The sequence below is a fragment of the Halichoerus grypus genome, chromosome 8 (genome assembly GCF_964656455.1).
Source record: "Halichoerus grypus chromosome 8, mHalGry1.hap1.1, whole genome shotgun sequence".
NCBI lineage: Eukaryota > Metazoa > Chordata > Mammalia > Carnivora > Phocidae > Halichoerus > Halichoerus grypus.
In genome coordinates this window covers 141853451-141872591 of record NC_135719.1, presented here as the reverse complement: position 1 = coordinate 141872591, position 19141 = coordinate 141853451, and the positions used below count along the sequence as shown (strand labels likewise).

General features: G+C 55.6%; 1 protein-coding gene across 4 annotated transcripts; it reads left to right on the top strand.

Moving 5' to 3' along the window:
* The first annotated feature begins 6797 nt into the window (after nt 1-6797).
* Nucleotides 6798-18278, top strand: SERPINA1 (serpin family A member 1). Of its 4 annotated transcripts, XM_078054159.1 has the most exons (6): nt 6826-6943; nt 7346-7538; nt 13539-14197; nt 15559-15829; nt 17017-17164; nt 18030-18278. In XM_078054159.1, the coding sequence occupies exons 2-6, from the start codon at nt 7534-7536 to the stop codon at nt 18219-18221; spliced, it is 1275 nt and encodes a 424-aa protein (XP_077910285.1). In that variant the 5' UTR covers nt 6826-6943; nt 7346-7533; the 3' UTR covers nt 18222-18278. The 4 variants fall into 4 exon arrangements, with proteins under 4 accessions (XP_035927760.1, XP_077910286.1, XP_077910285.1 ...); XM_036071867.2 differs by lacking the exon at nt 7346-7538 and having other exon boundaries at nt 6798-6911; XM_078054160.1 differs by lacking the exon at nt 7346-7538 and having other exon boundaries at nt 6815-6943.
* Nucleotides 18279-19141: the final 863 nt, after the last annotated feature.

The window sequence follows — 19141 nt, the reverse complement described above, 5'->3', positions numbered from 1 at the left end:
ACGTCTGTCAACAGAAGCTAATTGTGGTACACCCCTACAGTGGAACTGTACTCAGCCAGAGACAGGAGGAACTTCGCAAACATGTTGTGGAACGAAGAAGCCAGACGCCAAAAAAGCACACAGTGTCCGCTCCCACTCTCTCCATGTCCTTCTAGAAGAGGCGAAACTGACCATGGAGACAGAAGTCGGAGGAGAAGTGACCTTCAATGGGAGATTGGAGGACGGACAGAGTGGGGAGCTTCCTGGGTTGATGGATTTGTTCTCTGTATCTTGATCGAGCGGCAGTTACACAGATGTACGCAAATATAAACATGTATCGAGCCATGCATTTAGGATTTATGGTTTTACTGCATGTAAATAACACCTCAGTAAAAGTAAATACATAAAAAGGAGAATAGGGAGGCAGTGATCGCACGTGTCTGGTGATTGCAGGTGGAGAGGGGGAGGGAAGGGAGGGTTCAGGACAGGTTTCGTGGAGTCATCCTATTTATTCTCTCTGAGCCTCACCTGCAGAGTGGATATAATAAAACCCTCTTTGCAGAGCTACTGGAAAGAGAACAGTTTGTGTACACAGGGCCTGGCACCCGGGAGCCAGGATTTAGCTGTGGGCATTTGGGGATGGGAGGTGGCGGGGTCAGCTCCTGGGCGGCGGGACCAAGGAGCTGCCCCTGCACCTGCCAGGCCAAGCCATGGGAGCAGGGAAGGAGGCACAGCGCACACGACGCAATCCCCCTCCGTCGGTGCTATTTCACCATCAAACAGCTTGGCCCTCGCTCTGTTGTCTTCCTGTGAGCCCTTCCCCTTTCCTCGTGGGGCAGACGGAGGCCACAGATGGGAGCAGCAGCTTGGGGGGGGGAGGGGCAGGCTTGGGCAGCAGGACAGCGTCACTCTAGGTCCTGGCTGTGAGCCTGCTGCCCCGGTCCCCTCCGCCTCCCCATAGTGGGAGCCTCCCTTCCCCACAGGATGGCTTCCGACTCAAATAGACAAACAACTGGTTTTCAGTCTAGGAAGCTGCATGCCCCATGCCCATTTATAGCATTCTTTTTAATTTAAATTCAATTTAAGGAACATATAGCATATTATTAGTTTCAGAGGTAGAGTTCGGTGATTCATCAGTTGCACGCAACACCCAGTGCTCATTGCATCACATGCCTTCCTTAATGCCTGTCACCCAGTTACCCCATTCCCCCCACCCCCCTCCCCTCCAGCAACCATCAGTTTGTTTCCTAGAGTTAAGAACCATTCTATGGGGCGCCTGGGTGGCTCAGTTGGTTAAGCAACCGCCTTCGGCTCAGGTCATGATCCTGGAGTCCCGGGATTGAGTCCCACATCAGGCTTCCTGCTCAGCAGGGAGTCTGCTTCTCCCTCTGACCCTCCTCCCTCTCATGCTCTCTGTCTCTCATTCTCTCTCTCGCAAATAAATAAAATCTTTAAAAAAAAAAAAAAAAGAACCATTCTATGGGTTTTCATACTCTCGCCCTGGCAAGATGCCTTAACCATCTGATAGAAGAAACACTCCGTTTCTTTTCTTTTTTTTTTTTTTTAAGATTTTATTTATTTATTTGAGAGAGAGAGAATGAGCAATGGGGAAGGGCAGAGGGAAAGAGAAAGAGAGAAGCAGACTCCCTACTGAGCAGGAATCCTGACCCAGGACTCGATCCCAGGACCCTGGGATCATGACCTGAGCCAAAGGCAGACGATTAACCAACTGAGCCACCCAGGCGCCCCGAAACACTCCATTCCTGCTTCTTCGTTCGTTTTCCCTCAGTTCATCCAGCAACCTTGAGCTCCTGCTTTGCGCTCAGCAGAGTCAGAGTCGGAAAACAGGCTGCCCCGCCCTCGGGTAACCACACTCCAGTGTCTGAGCTGAGCCCTTGTCCTGCAGTCACATAGCCTGGTTCCAATCTCCCCTCCGCCACTCGCCAGCTCCGGGGCCTAGGACTCACCGGCTTGACTTCTATGAGCCTCAGTTTTCTCGTCTGTAAAATGGGGATAACAAAAGTACCTGTGTCTGACATGCTCAATAATTGTCAGCTCTCACGATACATGTCACCAAGTGTGCTCTGGAAGCAGCAAGGAAGGAGATGTCCCCCAGCACGGCCAGTTTGTGGGGGCGGGGGTGGGGGCACGAAGTCTCCTCAGTGACTCCATCCTGGCCCAGGATGTGGAGAGACACACTGAGTTGGCCTCACTTCCCTCCCAGGACAGAGCAGCCCGTACAAAAGCCAGCAGCCTCAGAGGCACGGCCGCGAGGGACCAGTGGAGCTGGTATGGTCTGTGGTCTCAGGCAGGGATCAGCAAATTTGTTCTGGAAAAACCAGATAGTATGTAGGCCTAATTTTAGGCTTTGCGGGCCACTCACTTTCTCTCACCACGATTCGATTCTGCCACCACCGCAGGAAAGTGGCCGTGGAGGGTGAACCAACAGCGTGATTGTGTTCTGATAAACTATTAAATGTGGACAGGGAAATCTGAATTTCAGGGAATTTTCCTGCATTACAAACCCCTTCCTCATGCCACCCCGACCTCTGCTTCTGCTGTCACATCCCCTTCTCTGACTCTGACCCACCTGCCCATCTTTTATAAGGACCCTCATAATTACACTGGCCCCTTGCCTGGAAAATCCAGGATAATGTCCCTTCTCGAGATCATGACCTTCATCATATCGGCAACATCGCTTTCACAGTGACACACTCACAGGCCCTGGGGGTTAGGACGTGGGCATCTCTGGAGACGTTATTCTATCTACTGCAGAGGTATTAACAAGAGAGCGGCTGACGCAATGCCCCATGAGGTTTAAGCTGGTCACACCTCACCATCTCCACGTGTCTACACCCGCAGGCCCATGAGGGCCGAGGACAGGTGAGCAGGGTGAAGCAAGAGGGGAGCTGGAGACAAAGAGTTGACACAGAAGCCTCAGACCCGACAGCAAGGTCCAAGGGATGGCCATGGGTCCTATGAGGGTCGGGAGGGGTGAAAGAGAAGGTCGCCAGAGGTAAGATGGACAGGAAGCAAGCGGCTGGGGGCTTGGAAGGCCATCCACCGCCATGTCGAGTGATGCGGAACGGACCAGGCCGGCCCCTGTTGCCCATCTCCCGTGGTGTAGGATGTGATCCACGAGCCTGCGGATGTCAGGGATGAGGCCGGAAGAAGGTGGGCCCGTCCAGGGAGGCAACTACCTGATTGCAGGAGGAGGAGAGGTTTGGACACAGCTGTGGGCCCAGAGAATTGGACTTTCTCATGGCCCCAAGGTCAGGGATGCTGGAGCATAAACAGCCCCCACAGAAGAGGACTTCAGGAGAAGCCAGGTCTCTGGGGACGCTGGGTATCAGCCTCCTGACTGGTACCCAGGCAGGGGAGGGGCTGCCGGGGCAGGTGATGGGGAGTTGAGCCCCAGGGCTGAAGTGGGGCAGAGGGAGAGGCAGGTACGAAAGCTGCCATCAAGCGCCGTGTCCCAGGGTCCCGCCTGCTGGCTGTGGACCTGCCCTGGGAGTCTTTGGTCCTTCCTGTCACTGGGGGATGGGGAGACTACATCTAGGGAGGTGATGCAGTTGCCAGAAAGAGAACTGAAGAGAAAATCAGGAGGTATGGATCCATCACAGCTGTGGGAGGCCCGGGGGGCAGCCCGGCGCCTTCCTGGCGCTTACCCCCAATGTCAACCCTCGTCTGTGGCTCCTGCTTTCTGCTTATCTCCTGAACCCAGCCCTCCTCTCTATCCCTCTGCCTTATCTGAAGGGGCTCTGTGGTCCCCAGGCTCAGCCCCCACCAGGGTGCAAGTTTCTGGACAATGGGGAGCACACCTTCCACCTTTGCAAACTCTGAGCCAGGAGGCGGTCAATACAGGACGTTTAGTGAGTGAATGAACAGATGATAGATCCATTAATAGATGGGGAGAATTAAGGAAGATGACCCCATATGATGACTACAGATAGAGGAAGGAAGGGAGGGATGGGACCGGGAGAAGGAGATGGACTGGCCACACCGTCAGCATCCAGGTGATTCTCTGTGCCTCAGTTTCCTTATCTGTACTAAGGGGATATTAATGCTACCCACCACACGGGATTCAAACAGAGCCCAGCAGATAGGAAGCACTTGAGAAGCATAGGCCACAATGCACGTGGTGACAGGCCCCACGCTGGAGTCAGTTTGGGGGTTTGTATCACCAAAGCAGAGCTGCAAAAGACTCGTTAAGATCGAGCAAACAGAAATGCTGAAAGTCAACAGGAAAGAAGACAACAAGGTGAATCGAACCATTTCAACCCAAGGTCGGAGTTGGGCAAGTTCAAAGATCCCTAATGCCCTCCTTATCTGAGCCACCCACTCAGGGCTCGTATTTCTGAAAAACAAGTCCCAAAGTCCTTCGGGGTCTCCCTCGGCCCCGTGCAGGGGTGAGTCCCGCACAGCCGGTGCTCACTGGGGTTCCTGGGAGGACCCTTGCCACGCCAGCTCCCTTCCTCTCCCAGGGAGGGTTTTGCTGGCACCGTGTCTAGAGGCAAGAGAAGATGAGGATGGAGCTGGAACAGGGGCTCATTGCTCGAATACAAGTGCGTGCTTTCTGAAGGTTGGCAAGCATCGCTAAAAGGAGAAAAGAGAACTTCGAGAGGCTCCCATTGGCCAAAATGCGGTCACTGGACCATCCTAAAGGAAATACCGCTGTATTTAAATAGGACAAGCTGAGTCTCTAAAAGCTGAAAGGTCATCATGAACATAATGGCCTATAAATTAAGTGTAGAAAAGGTTAGTGATAATACAAATAATGGTTTTATTAATTTTAACACGTAGGGGATAAAGCTATAGGTTGCGTGCTTGATTCCTTCTATTAACTCCATTGTCACTTACAACGCATAGATCTGCCTTCTTTTCCTCTGAGTAAGGATGAAAAGTGAAAACAAGAAACCATAAGCCAAACACTTCCAGAAAAAGTAAGACCTGAACCACACACAGGAAGCAGGCCCAGAGGTCACATACAGGAAGGAAGAGGGTCCGGTTGGCTGTTGCAAGATGGATGATTTGCAAGATGCCAACAGGAGGCAAATTCACGGTGCAAACTTAATTCACGTCCTGGGAGGGCAGCCCGGGAGCGTCCGACTAACCCTCCTAACGTGAACAGGCTATAACAAGGCAGACACGGAGCAGCCCTGGGGTAGAACACCCCACAAGCATCCACTCGTTCGAGCCTCACAACAACTATAATGAGAAAGACTCTTATTATCCCCATTTCACAGATGAGGAAACCAAGGCTCTGAGATCAGCCACCAAGTTGACGGGGCTACAAACCACCCCACACCCAACTTGGTCCTCTGTTCCTAACCCTGTGCCTCCAGGAAACAAAATGAGAGCAGAGCCCAGCAGAGGGGAGTGAGGCTTTTTGGATTCAGCAGAAGCTTGAATGCAAAGAGGTGTGTCTGGACAAAGAGCACCGTTCCCCCCATCTTTCTCCTGCTCAGACCCTGGGAAAGCATCTGAACGGGCTCCCGGGCCCAAGACACATCCCCAAATATCCCATGCTAATTGGCATCGACTTAGGGCCCACCTGGGCCGAGGCTGCCTCGAGTCTTACATGAAATCATCTCGTGCGCTCTTCCCAATCCTGGTACAAGCGATATATCTTGTCCTGCATATTACGGATGAGGGAACTGAGGCACGGGGAGGGTCAGTGGTGAAGCTCTCACAAAGGACAGGGGTGGAGTTCAGGCTTGAACCAGATGTTTGGCTCCTGAGCCCATGCCTTAACCACGGCCCTACAATGAAGAAGGGAGCCAGCGCCTGTGGGGGAGGGACCCCAGAGTGAGCACGGGGGGACCCGAGTGGGAGTGTGCCCTGAGAGCCTGGTGCACCTGTGTGTTGCATGGGGCAGCGCATACAGGCTGGTCCCCACGCTCTGTGGCTGTGGGGTCTCTGAAGTGTACCTCTGCCCTCCTGACCAGCCTGATCTGCTTGGCCCAGGGCCCCAGGAGGGGTAGGGTGTCCCCAGAAGCTTCTTGTTTAAACCAGCCCACAGCATCTTCCTAGGATGCATTCGCTCCCAGGGAATCAGCCCAGAGGCTACTATCAACAATTCCAGAAGTAACTGAGTGGACAAGACGTTCTCCACCATGGCTCCTGGTTCTAGAAACACTGTCACCGAGAATGGTCCCTGGGTGCCCTCCCCCACCACCAACGAGGATTCTGTCCTTGCTCGGTTTCCTGGATCATCCCACCCCTTCTTCCTAAGATATGTGTCCAGAGCTCTCCACAGCAGGAAATCCCAGGGGAGTAGGGGCCATGGAGCATGAGGATTGGGAGATAAGGAAGGGCTGAGCATGGAACCTTGGCTCAGATGGGACAGGGCCCCGGAGCCCCTCACGTGCTCCCCTCCAAATGTCCCAGTCCCTGCTGGGATGTCTTGCATCCCTTTTGTACCCAGCCAAAGTCTGTGACACACACCTCTCCCATACCCACAGACCCTTCCCAGCTTCCGTGGGGCTCCAACTGGGCATTTCTCAGGTGGCTCAGTCTTTCCCTCTATGGCTGGCCCTGGAAAGCTGCCAAAATGCCGGTGCCAGGCCCTAGGCCAGGAGGGTGACACCTGCTATCTCCACGAACGCCCTGAGCCCAGTGCGACCCTCCCTTTTACAGAAGCTCAGAGGGACTAGGTGACTCGTCGGGGTCACACAGGCTGGACACAGCTAGAACAGCAGATGACAAGCAGGACTGCCTGGGCCAGGGAGGGCCGGCTGCACCCGCCTGGCTACCCACAGCTTTGTGCAAGGCGGCTTCCTGTCCCAGTTCCCTGCCCCTCCCAGACCTGCTGCCTCTGACACCCAGAGCCTCCCTCCTCCCGGGCTGGCAGAGAGCGTGCTCTGCCCAGGTGCATACAGAGTCCCAGAGCAGGAGGAGAAGGAGGAGGGAAAGGCAGGCTGCCGCAAGAGGTGTGGAAACCACCGCAGCTCAAGGATTGGAGGTAGAGGGGGCGTAGGGCAATGCCTTCCCACCAGCCCCGAGGCCACCGGCTGAGGGAGCCAAGCTTGGCAACAGCGTGGAAGGTGGGGCACTTGGCATTGCCCGTCCACTGCAGGGAGGTGGGAGGGGCAGCTGGGTTTGGAGGGAGGCCATTGTACAGCTGGAGAAACTGAGGCATGGGGCGAGGAAGAGATGCCCAGGAGGTATGGAGGTCAGACGCTCACCTCTCTGAGCTGTGAGGGGATGGAGAGCCCCGGTGGGGAGAAGCCCATCCAGCCAGCTGAGGGGAAAGAGCCTGAAGCCAGACGGTGGAACTGGGGGATCGGGATGGGAGTGGGGAATCCTCCCCTCTCTGAGCTCGTTCCTGCTCCTGTCTGGCGGGTGGTATGAACTCCCCTTCCAGGGTCACTGAGAGCACTGAAGGAGAGAAGCCTGGGGGGCATTCTGGAAGCTTCCCCCCCCCCACCGCAGTGACACCAGGGAGACCCACTGGTACAGGTGGGTCCCCATCATAAAGGGCTCGCTGTGCACACCCAGCACCGGGCTCTGGACTGACCCAGAACTGCCGCACTGAATCCACACAGTAGCCCAATGAGGTGCGTACCGTTGTGAGCCTCATTTTACAGGTGGGGAAACTGAGGCACGGGGCGGTGAAACAGCTTGTCTGAGATCTCATAGTCACTGAATAGGGGAGCTGGGTTCTCAGGTCTGAACCTATGTGTAGCAGAGGAATCTGCGGGCCGTTCACCTGGCACAGTCCCACATTTGGGACCAGGGGAATGAGAGAAGGGACAAAAATGCACTCTGCCCCTCCATCAAATAGCCATAGAGAGCCTGCCGTGTACCAGGCAGCCGTCAGAGCGCAGAGAGGGATGTGGTCTGCCTTCGGTTTTTAAAGAGATCACAGTCAGGGGAGACCCAATCACCCTCAACCCTGTACCACCACCTCCCCCACCACCAGTGCCCCGGGGGCCTGCAGTAGCTCCAGAACAGGGCCACATTCCCAGGAAAATTCAAGCATATGTGGATCGTATTCCTCTGCTGGGAGCCACACCCAGTGGAAACAGTAGCAGGCTGAGGCTGGCCAAGAATTCAGCCTCCTCCTGCCCAGAAAGCCTGGAGAGCCAGGCTGAGCAGACCCAGATAAAGAGCCCACTGTGTGCCAGGCACTTTACAGAAGTTATTGTGCACAACCCTGACAACCGTGCTGGGGGTGGGACTTCCAAACCCCTCTAATGCAGACAAAACCACCCCCTGGTTCAGAGAGGTGAAGCAGCTTGCCTGAGGGAGCACAACCCTGCTTTATAGATTTACCATCTGACCCCTGGTCTGTGCCCCAGGCCCCCCGTGCCGGCCCAAAGTGGCTGTGTCAGCATCGGTCATGGCCCATATTCCTCCTCGGGAAAATTGACAGAGTTCGTATCTGGGGCTAGCTTGGTGACTATGAATGAGCAGCCTCTCCACCCTGGACCTCTGCTTCCTCCTCTTCCAAAGGCGCTTTTCACTTCCCCGCCTCCTCCCAAGGCAGCAGCGCATCTCTGGCAGGAGACATCTCAAGGGGCCTGGGTAAATGGTAGCTCTTGCTGGGGCAGCCAGTGAGAATTCCCCAGTGGGAGGGCAGGCCCCCAAAGGAATGCTGTCCCCAAGAGTGCCTGAGTCATGCCACCTCTCCGTGGATGCAGGACGCCACGGTTTATGAGCTGGGTACAATGACTGCCTTTGGTAGACGGGACAGAGGGCCGTGGGCTGCCTGGGCAGGGCACACACGGGTGGCGCGGGTGGACAGCTCAGCGGTGGCCTCTGGACTTAGTCCCTGTTTGCTCCTCCGATAACTGGGATGACCTTAGTTAATATTCACCAGCAACCTCCCCCGTCATCCCTGTGGGTCCACGGCTTAAATAGGCACTAGAGACAAGGCTCTGTCTCCTCAGCCTTGGTCACCGGCCCCGGCCTGGGACAGTAACTGTAAGTATGCCGTCCGCTGGGGAGATTCTCCGGAGGTCCCCATGCTGCCGAGCAGGCCCCGGGGATGCAGGGAGGATGGAACAGGCTGGGGCTGGAGCCCCTGTCGTCATGGCAACAGCAGCCCCGGAGGTCCCTCTCCGCTCCCAAGCCTGCCCCGGGGATACACTGGCCCTCGGGGAGCCATGGGGAAGTGGAGACCCCAGGAAGGAGCACACCTCTGTGGGCACAGTTCCTGTGTCCCTCCTGTTTGTTGTCCCTGCCGGCCTCACCACCTTCCCCGGGCTTCCCCTACTGCGGGTGAGAAAGGTAAGGCCCAGAGAGGGACCGTGGGGAGCCCAGGCTCCCATAGAGACTTTGTGGGGAAGCCAGGCAGGACCAGAGCGCAGAGTTCCAGCCACTCATGGGGTCTCCATCCTCTGCAGAAACGCCCAGAACAGAACCATGCTGGACCCCCTGTGCACGGTGGGTCTCTGTGCGCCCTCGTGCATGGTGGAAGATGGGAAACCGTGGAGGGGGCCCCGGCTCGGGCTTTCAGCTGTGCTCCTGAGCCCTCGCTCTAGCCAGTGGGCTGCTGAGCTCCTTGCATGCGGTCGGCCATTTGAGCCTTAGGACAACCTTCTGAGGTGGTTACTGAGATGATTCCCATTTTACAGATAAGGGAAGCTCATAACTTGCCCCAAATTACACACTATCCAGGATTCCAACTGGGGCCACCTAGCTCCAGAACTCACCCTCCCAAACCTCTTCCTCACACCAACATAATTTTCTTGGGTCTTAGGACCCAGCTGGGGAATGGGAGAAACCCAGGTGGCCTTGAGGCCTCTTTGATGTGGGGTGACCCTGGGCCACTGCTCAACCTCTCCGTCCTCTTGGACAAACTGTAGACAACATTTGCCCTCTTTCCTCTCACCCCACCCTGGCCCCCCAGCCTTGATCTCTGGAGCATGGGAAGGATATAATTTTTCTGTCATCAGTTCTTGGAGATGGAGGCTACAAAGATGACCAAGGCCAAGGCCACCAGACTCCCATGCAGCGCTCCGAAAGATCCGTAACTATATCGATAACAGCTAAGCCTCCCTGACAGCTGACTTTGTGTCAAGCATTTCTTGGCACTTTGTACATATTTAATTGGCACAATAGTTCTGTGAGGAAGTGCACCCTTGTCATCTCCAGGAAACGGAGTTTCAGAGAGGTTAATTAACCTGTCCAAGGTCACACAGCTGCTATGGAATTGAACTCAGGCATCGTGGCCTCAGAGCCACTGGCCAGAGCCACACGCGATGCCCTCTTCTTTTAGCCCGACCACATCCAAGCATTTTCTGTTGCAAGGTCTCTGGCTTTAGCTTTGTAAACAGAGAAGGATTGAATGTCAAGTCCTGGAATCAAAATGCCCAGCATTAAATCCCAGATTCATAAGCAACCAGGTCTGTGGTTTTCAGTAAGTTGCTCAACCTCTGGAGGCCTCCATTTCTCCACCTATAAAATGGGGCTAATAATCATTCCCGCTCCACAGGGTAAGCGTTGAGGGGACATTAGATGAGACAGTGCACATAAAACACCTGCTGTTTACTGGGTGTGACCACCGGGATGGTGATGGTGGTGCTGGTGTTCGTTCGGCACGGGCTTTGGCAGCTAGGAGGCAATACATAAATACTCGGAGAATTGAATTTAAAATTCTCCAAACTCAGAGGTAGTTCCCGGCCTAGCAGGGGCCACGTCTCTGGTCCTGGGCAATGTGGCAACTGGCCAGGAAGAAATCTGCCGGTTTTTACACGTGCACCCTACCTGCGCGCAGGTACGGGGAGAGCTTCCACACCTGGCAGGTGCCCGCCCGCCCACCCACCGCCTTGTTCGTCCCTCACATCTGCCTGGTGAGGGATTCTTTTCCCCACAGACAGGAAGCCATGGCTCAAAAAAGTGAAGTCACCTCCCCGGGGCTACTTGCCCAAACTCGGCAGGGCTGGGTCACGCGTGGGCTTATTCAGTGTCAGGGTTTAGCAGGTCGTTGATGTCCCAGTGGCTTTCCTGGACCTCCCTGGGTCACCCCTGATCATTCCTTTTGTGCTCATGGGTGGAAATAGAATCCAACCAGGTAAAGAGAGGGCTCACGTCCTATGCCCCCACCTGCACACTGCTCCCACCGGCCCTGGACGCCAGGAATGTCACCGTGACGTCTTCATTCTTCTGGTTTAAAGCTTGGTCTGTCTATACACCTCTGGGTGCTTCACTATCTACCTCACCCACTCCCGTTGCCTTCCCCAGCATTAGGTTTGGGGGGATGCAGGGTGCGGCCTTTGATAGAAGGGCATGGAGAAAGCAGAAGTCTGGGGTCCCTGAAGTTGGAAAGAATACTTGAGAGACAAAAGGAAGCCGGCAGGAGGCCCAAGCCCAGTGTGAGGGTCCCTCGGGGCCCCGTTCTGGCATTCACAGAGCCCGAGACCAGAGGACACGGTTGTCTTAGTCTGCGGTTCAAGTGGCGGGAAAACCAAGACTCTTTCCAGCTTTGTCACTGATTTGCTGTGTGGCCTTGACAAGGCCCTGACCCTCTCTGGGTCTCAGACCTTTTACTGTAAAAAGGAGCCAGGGAAGGTGATGTGACACCCACCGAGATGGATGTGTTCATCACCGCTGTGGCCCCTCCCAGCTCAGCCCAGGCCAGCAGCCCTTGGAGGGAGAGGGCACCCCACCCACCCCCTACCACCCCCCCCAACAGGAAGTCTCAGTCCATTTTGCTCCACCAAACCCAAATACCTTCTAACTGAGAATCCAACGTTAGTCCAGGGGAAACTCGTTTAGGTCTTCCCCCACCTCGACTTTGGCAGCTGGGGACTTGCTTGCCCAAGGCCAAGGGGATGCTAGTGGTCCCATCAGGGCTGGACGCCACAGCCCTTGAGGCCCCTTGGCATATTTAGTGTCCCCACCCTGCAGAGGCCCAAATCCCTCATGATCTCTGAGCCCCGCAAAGACGAGGGGTCTCTGCAAACCATGAAGACCCGTGCCAGACCCCGGTGGGGAAGCGAAGAGGAGCCAAGGGAGATGGACATCTGCAGGTGCAAACACCTGCTGATCCCTTTAGGAAAAATATAAACACGTATCACGTAGCGTGCGGTCCATCAGGTTTGGATTACTTAGAGGCACGAAGGCCAGAGAAAGGGTGGCGAAGAGAAACCAGTGCTGTGCTTCATTTTGTTGTTTGATTCGAAAGAAACTTTTATAAAAAGTCTGCGAGGATAGACTTCCTCATTTCCAGCTTCTTCCCCCCAGGTTTTCAAATTCCAGATTCAAGGATTCCTTTGTCTTTGTGTTTTACTAAAATGATGAGTTTAGTTCCATGAGAAATAGCTAGCCGTGCCGCTGCAGGTACACTCTCCTCTGCTTGGGCCTCAGTTTCCCCATCTGTTAGGGGAGCAGGTTGTACTCAGGCGGCGCAGACTGGTGGCCCTGAGGCGGGGGCACATCTGGGAGCCACGGAACACATGTCCCACCCCTGCCTGCCCTCCAAAGGCTTCTGATTTGCAACCCCTAGCAGCTTCTAGAACCTGTCAGTGTGAGGTCTGATGCATGGACTTATTTCACAGAATTCTCCCAACACCCTCACTTTCTATATGAGGTAGAATGAGAACCAGGGAGACCAAGTGGCCTGTCCTGGGTCAGATGGCTGGCAGTGACAGAGCTCCCATTAGAACTCAGGGCTGTCTGAAAAAGAGATGTTTTTTTAACTCCTACACCCCACCCCACACACAAGTACACAACCCCCAACTTACTGGAGAAATCAGTATCTCTACAGCCTGCATCTCTGCCAGGCCCAGAGCCAGGGCAGAGGTGGTGATGAGGATGGGCAGGTAACCTGACCGCAGGGACCGCAGCCCATTCGTGTGGCTGAGGCCACAGGTGCATGTGGGGCTGCCCTTCGGCTCAAGCAGAGCTGCTGGGAGCTGAGGTTCACCATGACTGGTGAGTGGGGACAGCCTTGCAGCTCCATGCATTCTGGCTGTGTGTCACTGGGCAGAATCTTACCCTCTCTGGGCAGCAGCTTCATGTCCATTAAATAAAAGGAGCTAGTGGAAATGTTCCCATTCCACATCCAGTCGTAGCTGAGCCTGATCTGGCCCGATTCCTGAGTAGTTGTGCACAAGTCTCTTATGCGCCTTGTGCCTCAGTTCCCCCTTATGTGAGACAGGGGCTGTGATACCTGCGCCCAGGGCCACTGCGGGGGTAGGGCAGCCGTCAAGAGCATGGACTCCCACCCAGACGGCCCGGGTCTGTGATTCTGCTCCTGCGACTTTCCTGCTCTGTGGTCTTGGGCAGGTGGCTTCAACCTCTCTGGCCTTCGGTCTCCTCCTCTGTGAATGGGCAATGGTTCCTGTGCCCTAGGTCACGGGTCATCAAAGAGGACAATGAGCTGAGACAGCCAAGTGCCTAGAATGGGGCTCAGCACGCAGTGAGCCCTGTAAAGTCTTTGCTACTGTCCTGTCCTTGCGTGATGAGGACGTAGGAGAGTGCTTGGCCCAGCGCCGGCACATAGTAGAGGTCTAGTAAACTCTGGACGCTCCACCTGGGGTCAGTCAGTGGCCGGGGGACTCACCGTGTGGCCTGACTCGGGCGTGGTGCCCCTCCTCTCTCTCTTGCAGGACAATGTCATCCTCCATCACCTGGGGCCTCCTCCTGCTGGCAGGTCTGTGCTGCCTGGGCCCCCGCTCCCTGGTTGCGGGTCTCCAGGGAGACGCTGTCCAGGACACAGCTGCATCCCAGCGTGATCACGAGCACCACCAGGAGCCAGCCTGCCACAAGATTGCCCTGAACCTGGCTGACTTCGCCTTCAGCATGTACCGCCAGGTGGCTCATGAGTCCAACACCACCAATATCTTCTTCTCCCCAGTGGGCATCACTACAGCCTTTGCGATGCTCTCTCTGGGGACCAAGGGTGACACTCACGGCCAGATCATGGAGGGCCTCGGTTTCAACCTCACTGAGAGAGCAGAGGGTGAGGTCCACCAAGCCTTCCAGGAACTCCTCCGCACCCTCAACCACCCAGACAACCAGCTGCAGCTGACCACTGGCAATGGTCTCTTCATTGCTGAGGGCATAAAGCTACTGAATAAGTTTTTGGAGGATGTCAAGAACCTGTACCACTCAGAAGCCTTCTCTATCAACTTCGGGGACACTGAAGCGGCCAAGAAACGGATCAATGATTATGTAGAGAAGGGAACCCAAGGGAAAATTGTGAATTTGGTCCAAGATCTTGACAAAGACACAGTTTTTGCTCTGGTGAATTACATTTTCTTTAAAGGTAAGGTTGCAACACCAGCCCGAGCTGTTTCCCACAAACACATCCAAAAATATTCTCAAACACACAGTTGTTAAACTTTCCATAGCGGTGCAGAATAAGTGGGCAGTGAGTCTCCACATGTGTTATTTCGTTTCCCACATGCTACCACTGTCATACTTTCCGCGATCAACTAAGGTCAGGCAATGATGGGTGGGACAGTCATCTTCTCTGCAGGACTTTTCAGAGCCTTTAATATCCTAGTGTGCCTTGTCGATCCCTACCTGGGAGGGAGGTAAAATAGGCAGTTTTAGCAGAGTGTATGAAGGGACTGGGGTTTCTTGGAACACAATTTCTGATAACTCCAGTGCAGTGGAAGCAGGGACACCTTTGGAGTCAGAAGCACCAGGGTTGGAATCCTTCCCCTACCGATTATTAGCTGTTTGACTGTGGGCAGGTCATCGTTCCACTTTGAGGTTTCCCCTCTGTAACGGGAACATAGTAATACCCTTGTTGTCAGGTTTCTGTGAGGACTGAACAAGTTACAAAGAACACGGGACCACAGGCTCATGTAACAGGTGCTCAACTGAACTTGAATCTCAACCTGGCCTCCTCCCTGAGGGATGGCAACGTGGGGGGCCTGTGGGCCGCAGAGGGCACTCTAAGGTAGTGGGATAGCCCATGGAGATGGCCTGGTGGGGGAGGTAAGAGCGAGGCCAGGGTGGCCTCCTTCACTGCACCGGCTCCTCATTCTGGAGGCAACAGTGCAATGGAGAGCCCCGGGCCAGAGTCAGCACGTCTTAGGTCCCAGCTCTGCTGTCCAATGGGAGAGTTGGGCGCAGGGGCCCCCGGGGCACACCCCCCCCACTCTGACTTGCCCGGACGGGGCCGCTGTCTTGGCGTGGGGGTGGGGGGTGGGGAGGAGCTGCTCAGGCATCTGCATTCTGCACGGTGATCCAAGGAAAGCTTTGGAGTGGGAGGGAGAATGATTCCCTGAATGATAAGAACCGCCCGCTAACAAGGGGCAGGGAGACTCGGACAAGGAGGTGCCGAGTAGGACTGATGTCAATCATTTTCATTTAGAATCTCCCAAGCCACCCTCAAATAAGTAAGCATGAAATACAAGTAAAAATCCTCACTCTGCACATCCAACTTGGCACCCCTTAGCCTCCACAAGATAGACATTCTGGATCCTACTCAGGTCTTGCATTGTTCTCACAAAAGTCCTTTCAGTAGATTTCACGGCAGCCCCATTTTACAGCTGGTGAAACAGGTTCAAAGAGGAGGATCTCAGCGAGGAGGCGCAGGGCTTTTTTATCCCCCCCCCCCCACATTATCCCAACCTTCTCCCACCTCTGACTGAGGCCCACCTTCCTTCTCTCCAGGCAAATGGGAGAAGCCCTTCGAGGAGGAGCATACCACAGTGGAGGACTTCCACGTGGATGAGCACACGACCGTCCAGGTGCCCATGATGAGCCGCCTGGGCATGTTCGACGTCCATCACTGTGACAAGCTGGCCAGCTGGGTGCTGCTCATGGACTACGTGGGCAACGCCACTGCCATCTTCATCCTCCCCGACCAGGGCAAGATGCAGCACCTGGAGGACATGCTGACCAAGGAACTCCTGGCCAAGTTCCTGGAAAACAGACACACCAGGTGATTCCCAAACCGGAGAATAGCCCGGGCGCTGCCTCGTCGGGACCAGCCACCGGGAGGGAGGGTGGACCCACATCCCGTGGATCGCACAACTGCGCATGACCCGGTGTCTCAGACACAGGCTCGTGTCACTCCCACCGCACCGGCCAGGCCCTGGGAGAGGGACAGTGCCCACGGGGAGGAGACCAAAGCCCTGTGTCCTTGGGGACTCCCCCCGCCCCGGACACTGCCCCTTCCCTGTGCCAGCACCCGGAGCAGGGTGAGCAATGCCAGCATGAGCCCTGGAGAACCGAGAAAGGAGACATGGGCTTCTGGAAAGGGGAGCAGTGGATGTGGACTTAGAGGAGGGAGAGTCAGGGTTAGAAGGGGAGAGCTCGCCTGGGGACCAGAAAAGCACAGGCCCAGGTGGGTTTGGGTTCCTCTGTCACTAGACCAATGCGGTTTGGTGAGGTCCCCAAGTGAAGTGATATGTGAGCATGCAGCCCAGATTCGTGCATCACTCGGTAGTCATACGATGCCCAAGGCCTCAGGAACTAGTTTATCGGGTCTACTCCAAAATACGCATACCTTTATAAATGTATGCAGTAAGAATATAGAAAAATAATCAAATACATTAAAATTAGAATTAAGAAATAAAATTAATATCCAGAAGACGATATAATACACATATACATACATAAATAAATATGAGAATAGAAAAGAGCATAAGGTTAAAATTAAAATAGCAGTTTTAAGACCTCTTCCCCGCCTCCCCACCCCACCCCCCACCCCCCCGCCCCACGGACCTCACCCCTGTGTTCCCTGCACCAGAGGCTGAAGAAGGAGACAAGGTGGGGTGGAACCCAGAGCCACTCATGGGGAGCCTCCGTGCCCATCAGCTCACTCTGGCAGACCCTTGGTGCAGGCCCTGGAAAAGTCCCCATCTGGGGGGCCCTGACCCTGCAGGGCAGTGTGCTCAGGGCTCCCCAGTGGAGTGCCCGGAGGGCTGCTCAGAGGAGGCAGGAGGCAGCCCCTGAGACTTTGCAGGACAAGCTCATCCCTGTGACTCTACATTCTTTGGCCCCGGGGGCTGCAGGAACGAGAAATAGAATAAACCCATGCACACCTCCAGTCCTCCTGTGGGAGGGAGAAACAGCCAGAAATGAGACACTCCATGTGTGAAACCCCCTTGTTTCCTGTCATGACAGGTCTGCCAGTTTACGTTTGCCCAAACTGTCCATCTCTGGAACCTATGACCTGAAAACTGTCCTGAGCAAAATGGGCATCACCAAGGTCTTCAGCGACAGGGCTGACCTCTCGGGGATCACGGAGGAAGCGCCCCTGAAGCTGTCCAAGGTGAGTTGTCCCTGGCGTCCGTGGGTCAGAAGGTGTCACAGCGTGTACGGGACCACAGCTCAGAGGTGGTCTGGGGAAGGGACAAAGGGACACAGACGCACCTGTGGACCGAGGTCCCTGAGGAGTGCCACTGAATCCACTGGGACTGGAATGTGTGCAGGTGACAGTGGAGGAGGGGCCTCACGGGCTTCTGCCACGCTAGGGACTTCCTCTGCGCTGGTGGCACTGACCCTCTGGGTCGTCTTTGGCCAGGGCCTTCCCTTCTTTGGGCCTCGATGGACCCATATTTACCAAGACAGGCTTGGGCTCAGGGATTTCAAAGAACTTTTGTCCCCTGCGTCCGGGACCCAGGAGCCACTGGCCAGTCACAGAGTCTGAGTTAACAAGTGATTTTGCCTAAAGATGACATTTATTCAGGAGAGTGGAAGGTGACCAAAGACACCACTGCAGCTCAATGGCTGGCTGGGAACTGAGTGCCTGGTGTGGACCAGGCACAGGGAAGGTCCCCGTCAACGTCCTGGGCCCCAGGGCACTTGACATCTGATACTGGAAACAAGACAGGAGCCAAGGAAGACGAATCACGGGGAAGTCTCCCTGCCGGGGTTGTGGGCGGCTTCCTGGGGAGGCTGAGAAGGTTGGTGAAAGTAGGGTCCACCGGGGGAGTCAGGCAAGGGCTGGAGAAGGTGCTGAAGGCCTGGGTGTTGGCTGTAGGGAGGGAGGCCGGGGATGGGGAAAGACAGGCTGCGTGGAGGAAGGCCTGAGGGAGCCCCTCCCTGGGCCCCCGCTCCCCTCCTCTGGCCTTGCTCCCAGGCTGGGGGAGGGGACGGCCCCGCTCAGCACAGGCCCCCGTTCTCTCCCCTTGCAGGGGCTGCATAAGGCTGTGCTGACCATCGACGAGAAAGGGACAGAAGCTGCTGGGGCCACGTTTCTGGAAGCCATCCCCATGTCGATGCCCCCGGGTATCGACTTCAACAGCCCCTTCCTCATCATCATCTATGATAGAAACACCAAGAGCCCCCTCTTCGTGGGAAAGGTGGTGAACCCCACCCAAAAGTAACTGTCTTTTGGGTTCAGCTCCCCCCCGAGATGACATTAAAGAGTGACCCGGCCCAGGCTCGAGTGTGACGTGTGAATCCTTCAGCCCCTCATCTCTCAGGTCTCCCTCTCCATCCCCAGGAAGTGGGTGGGACGGTCACAGCATGTCCCCTGGAGGCACTGTCCTACCCTGTGTCCTACTTACACTGTCCAGGAGCTGTGCTAGGCCAGGAAGAAACACTGCCAGCAACACACCGTTTAGCGGCTCTTCCCCAGTCACTATGGAAAAGTCTAGGCTCTCAGTCTTATCTGGGAATCGCCCAGGGGGATCGCAAGGGCTCAGATACCAGCCCGCAGCCCCCACCTCCACCAAGCATCCGTCGCTGGCTAAGCCCCCCGGCCCTGGTGCTGCTCGCGGTGCCCCCCATGAGAGCCCCCCGCCCCGCAGGGCTGCCAGCACCAAACCCGAGGCTGCGCCCCCATCCCCCGTGGCTCCCAGGGCCTTCAGCTCACACGGGGGCTTGGAGCTGCCACACTTCCAACAACAAAGAGAGACGACTCGGTCCCCTTCTCATCCCACCTTGTCACCTGAGCCAGGCTTGGGCTCCTACTGCTCAAAGGTCTTTCCTGCAAAAAGCTATGGTTGATTTTTCCTGGAAACTTTTTCGGTGGGGCTAGGCTGGGAACACATATTTTGTCCTTGTCTTCCATCTCTGTCCCAGGACCCTCAAACACATTACCCCCGGCAGGAAGCGGGTCTTCCACATCCTCTTCTCTCCAGGTGGGTCTCTGGGTCTTGGTCTGTGTCACCTGCTCAGACCCATCCCGGTTTGCCAGAGCCCCAAGGCACTTACCCTGTGTCCTCTTCTGCCCAATCATGGGGCCAAGTTGTGGCTCTGGAAACTCATTCCAATGAGTCCTTGGTCATGGGAGAGGATCCAG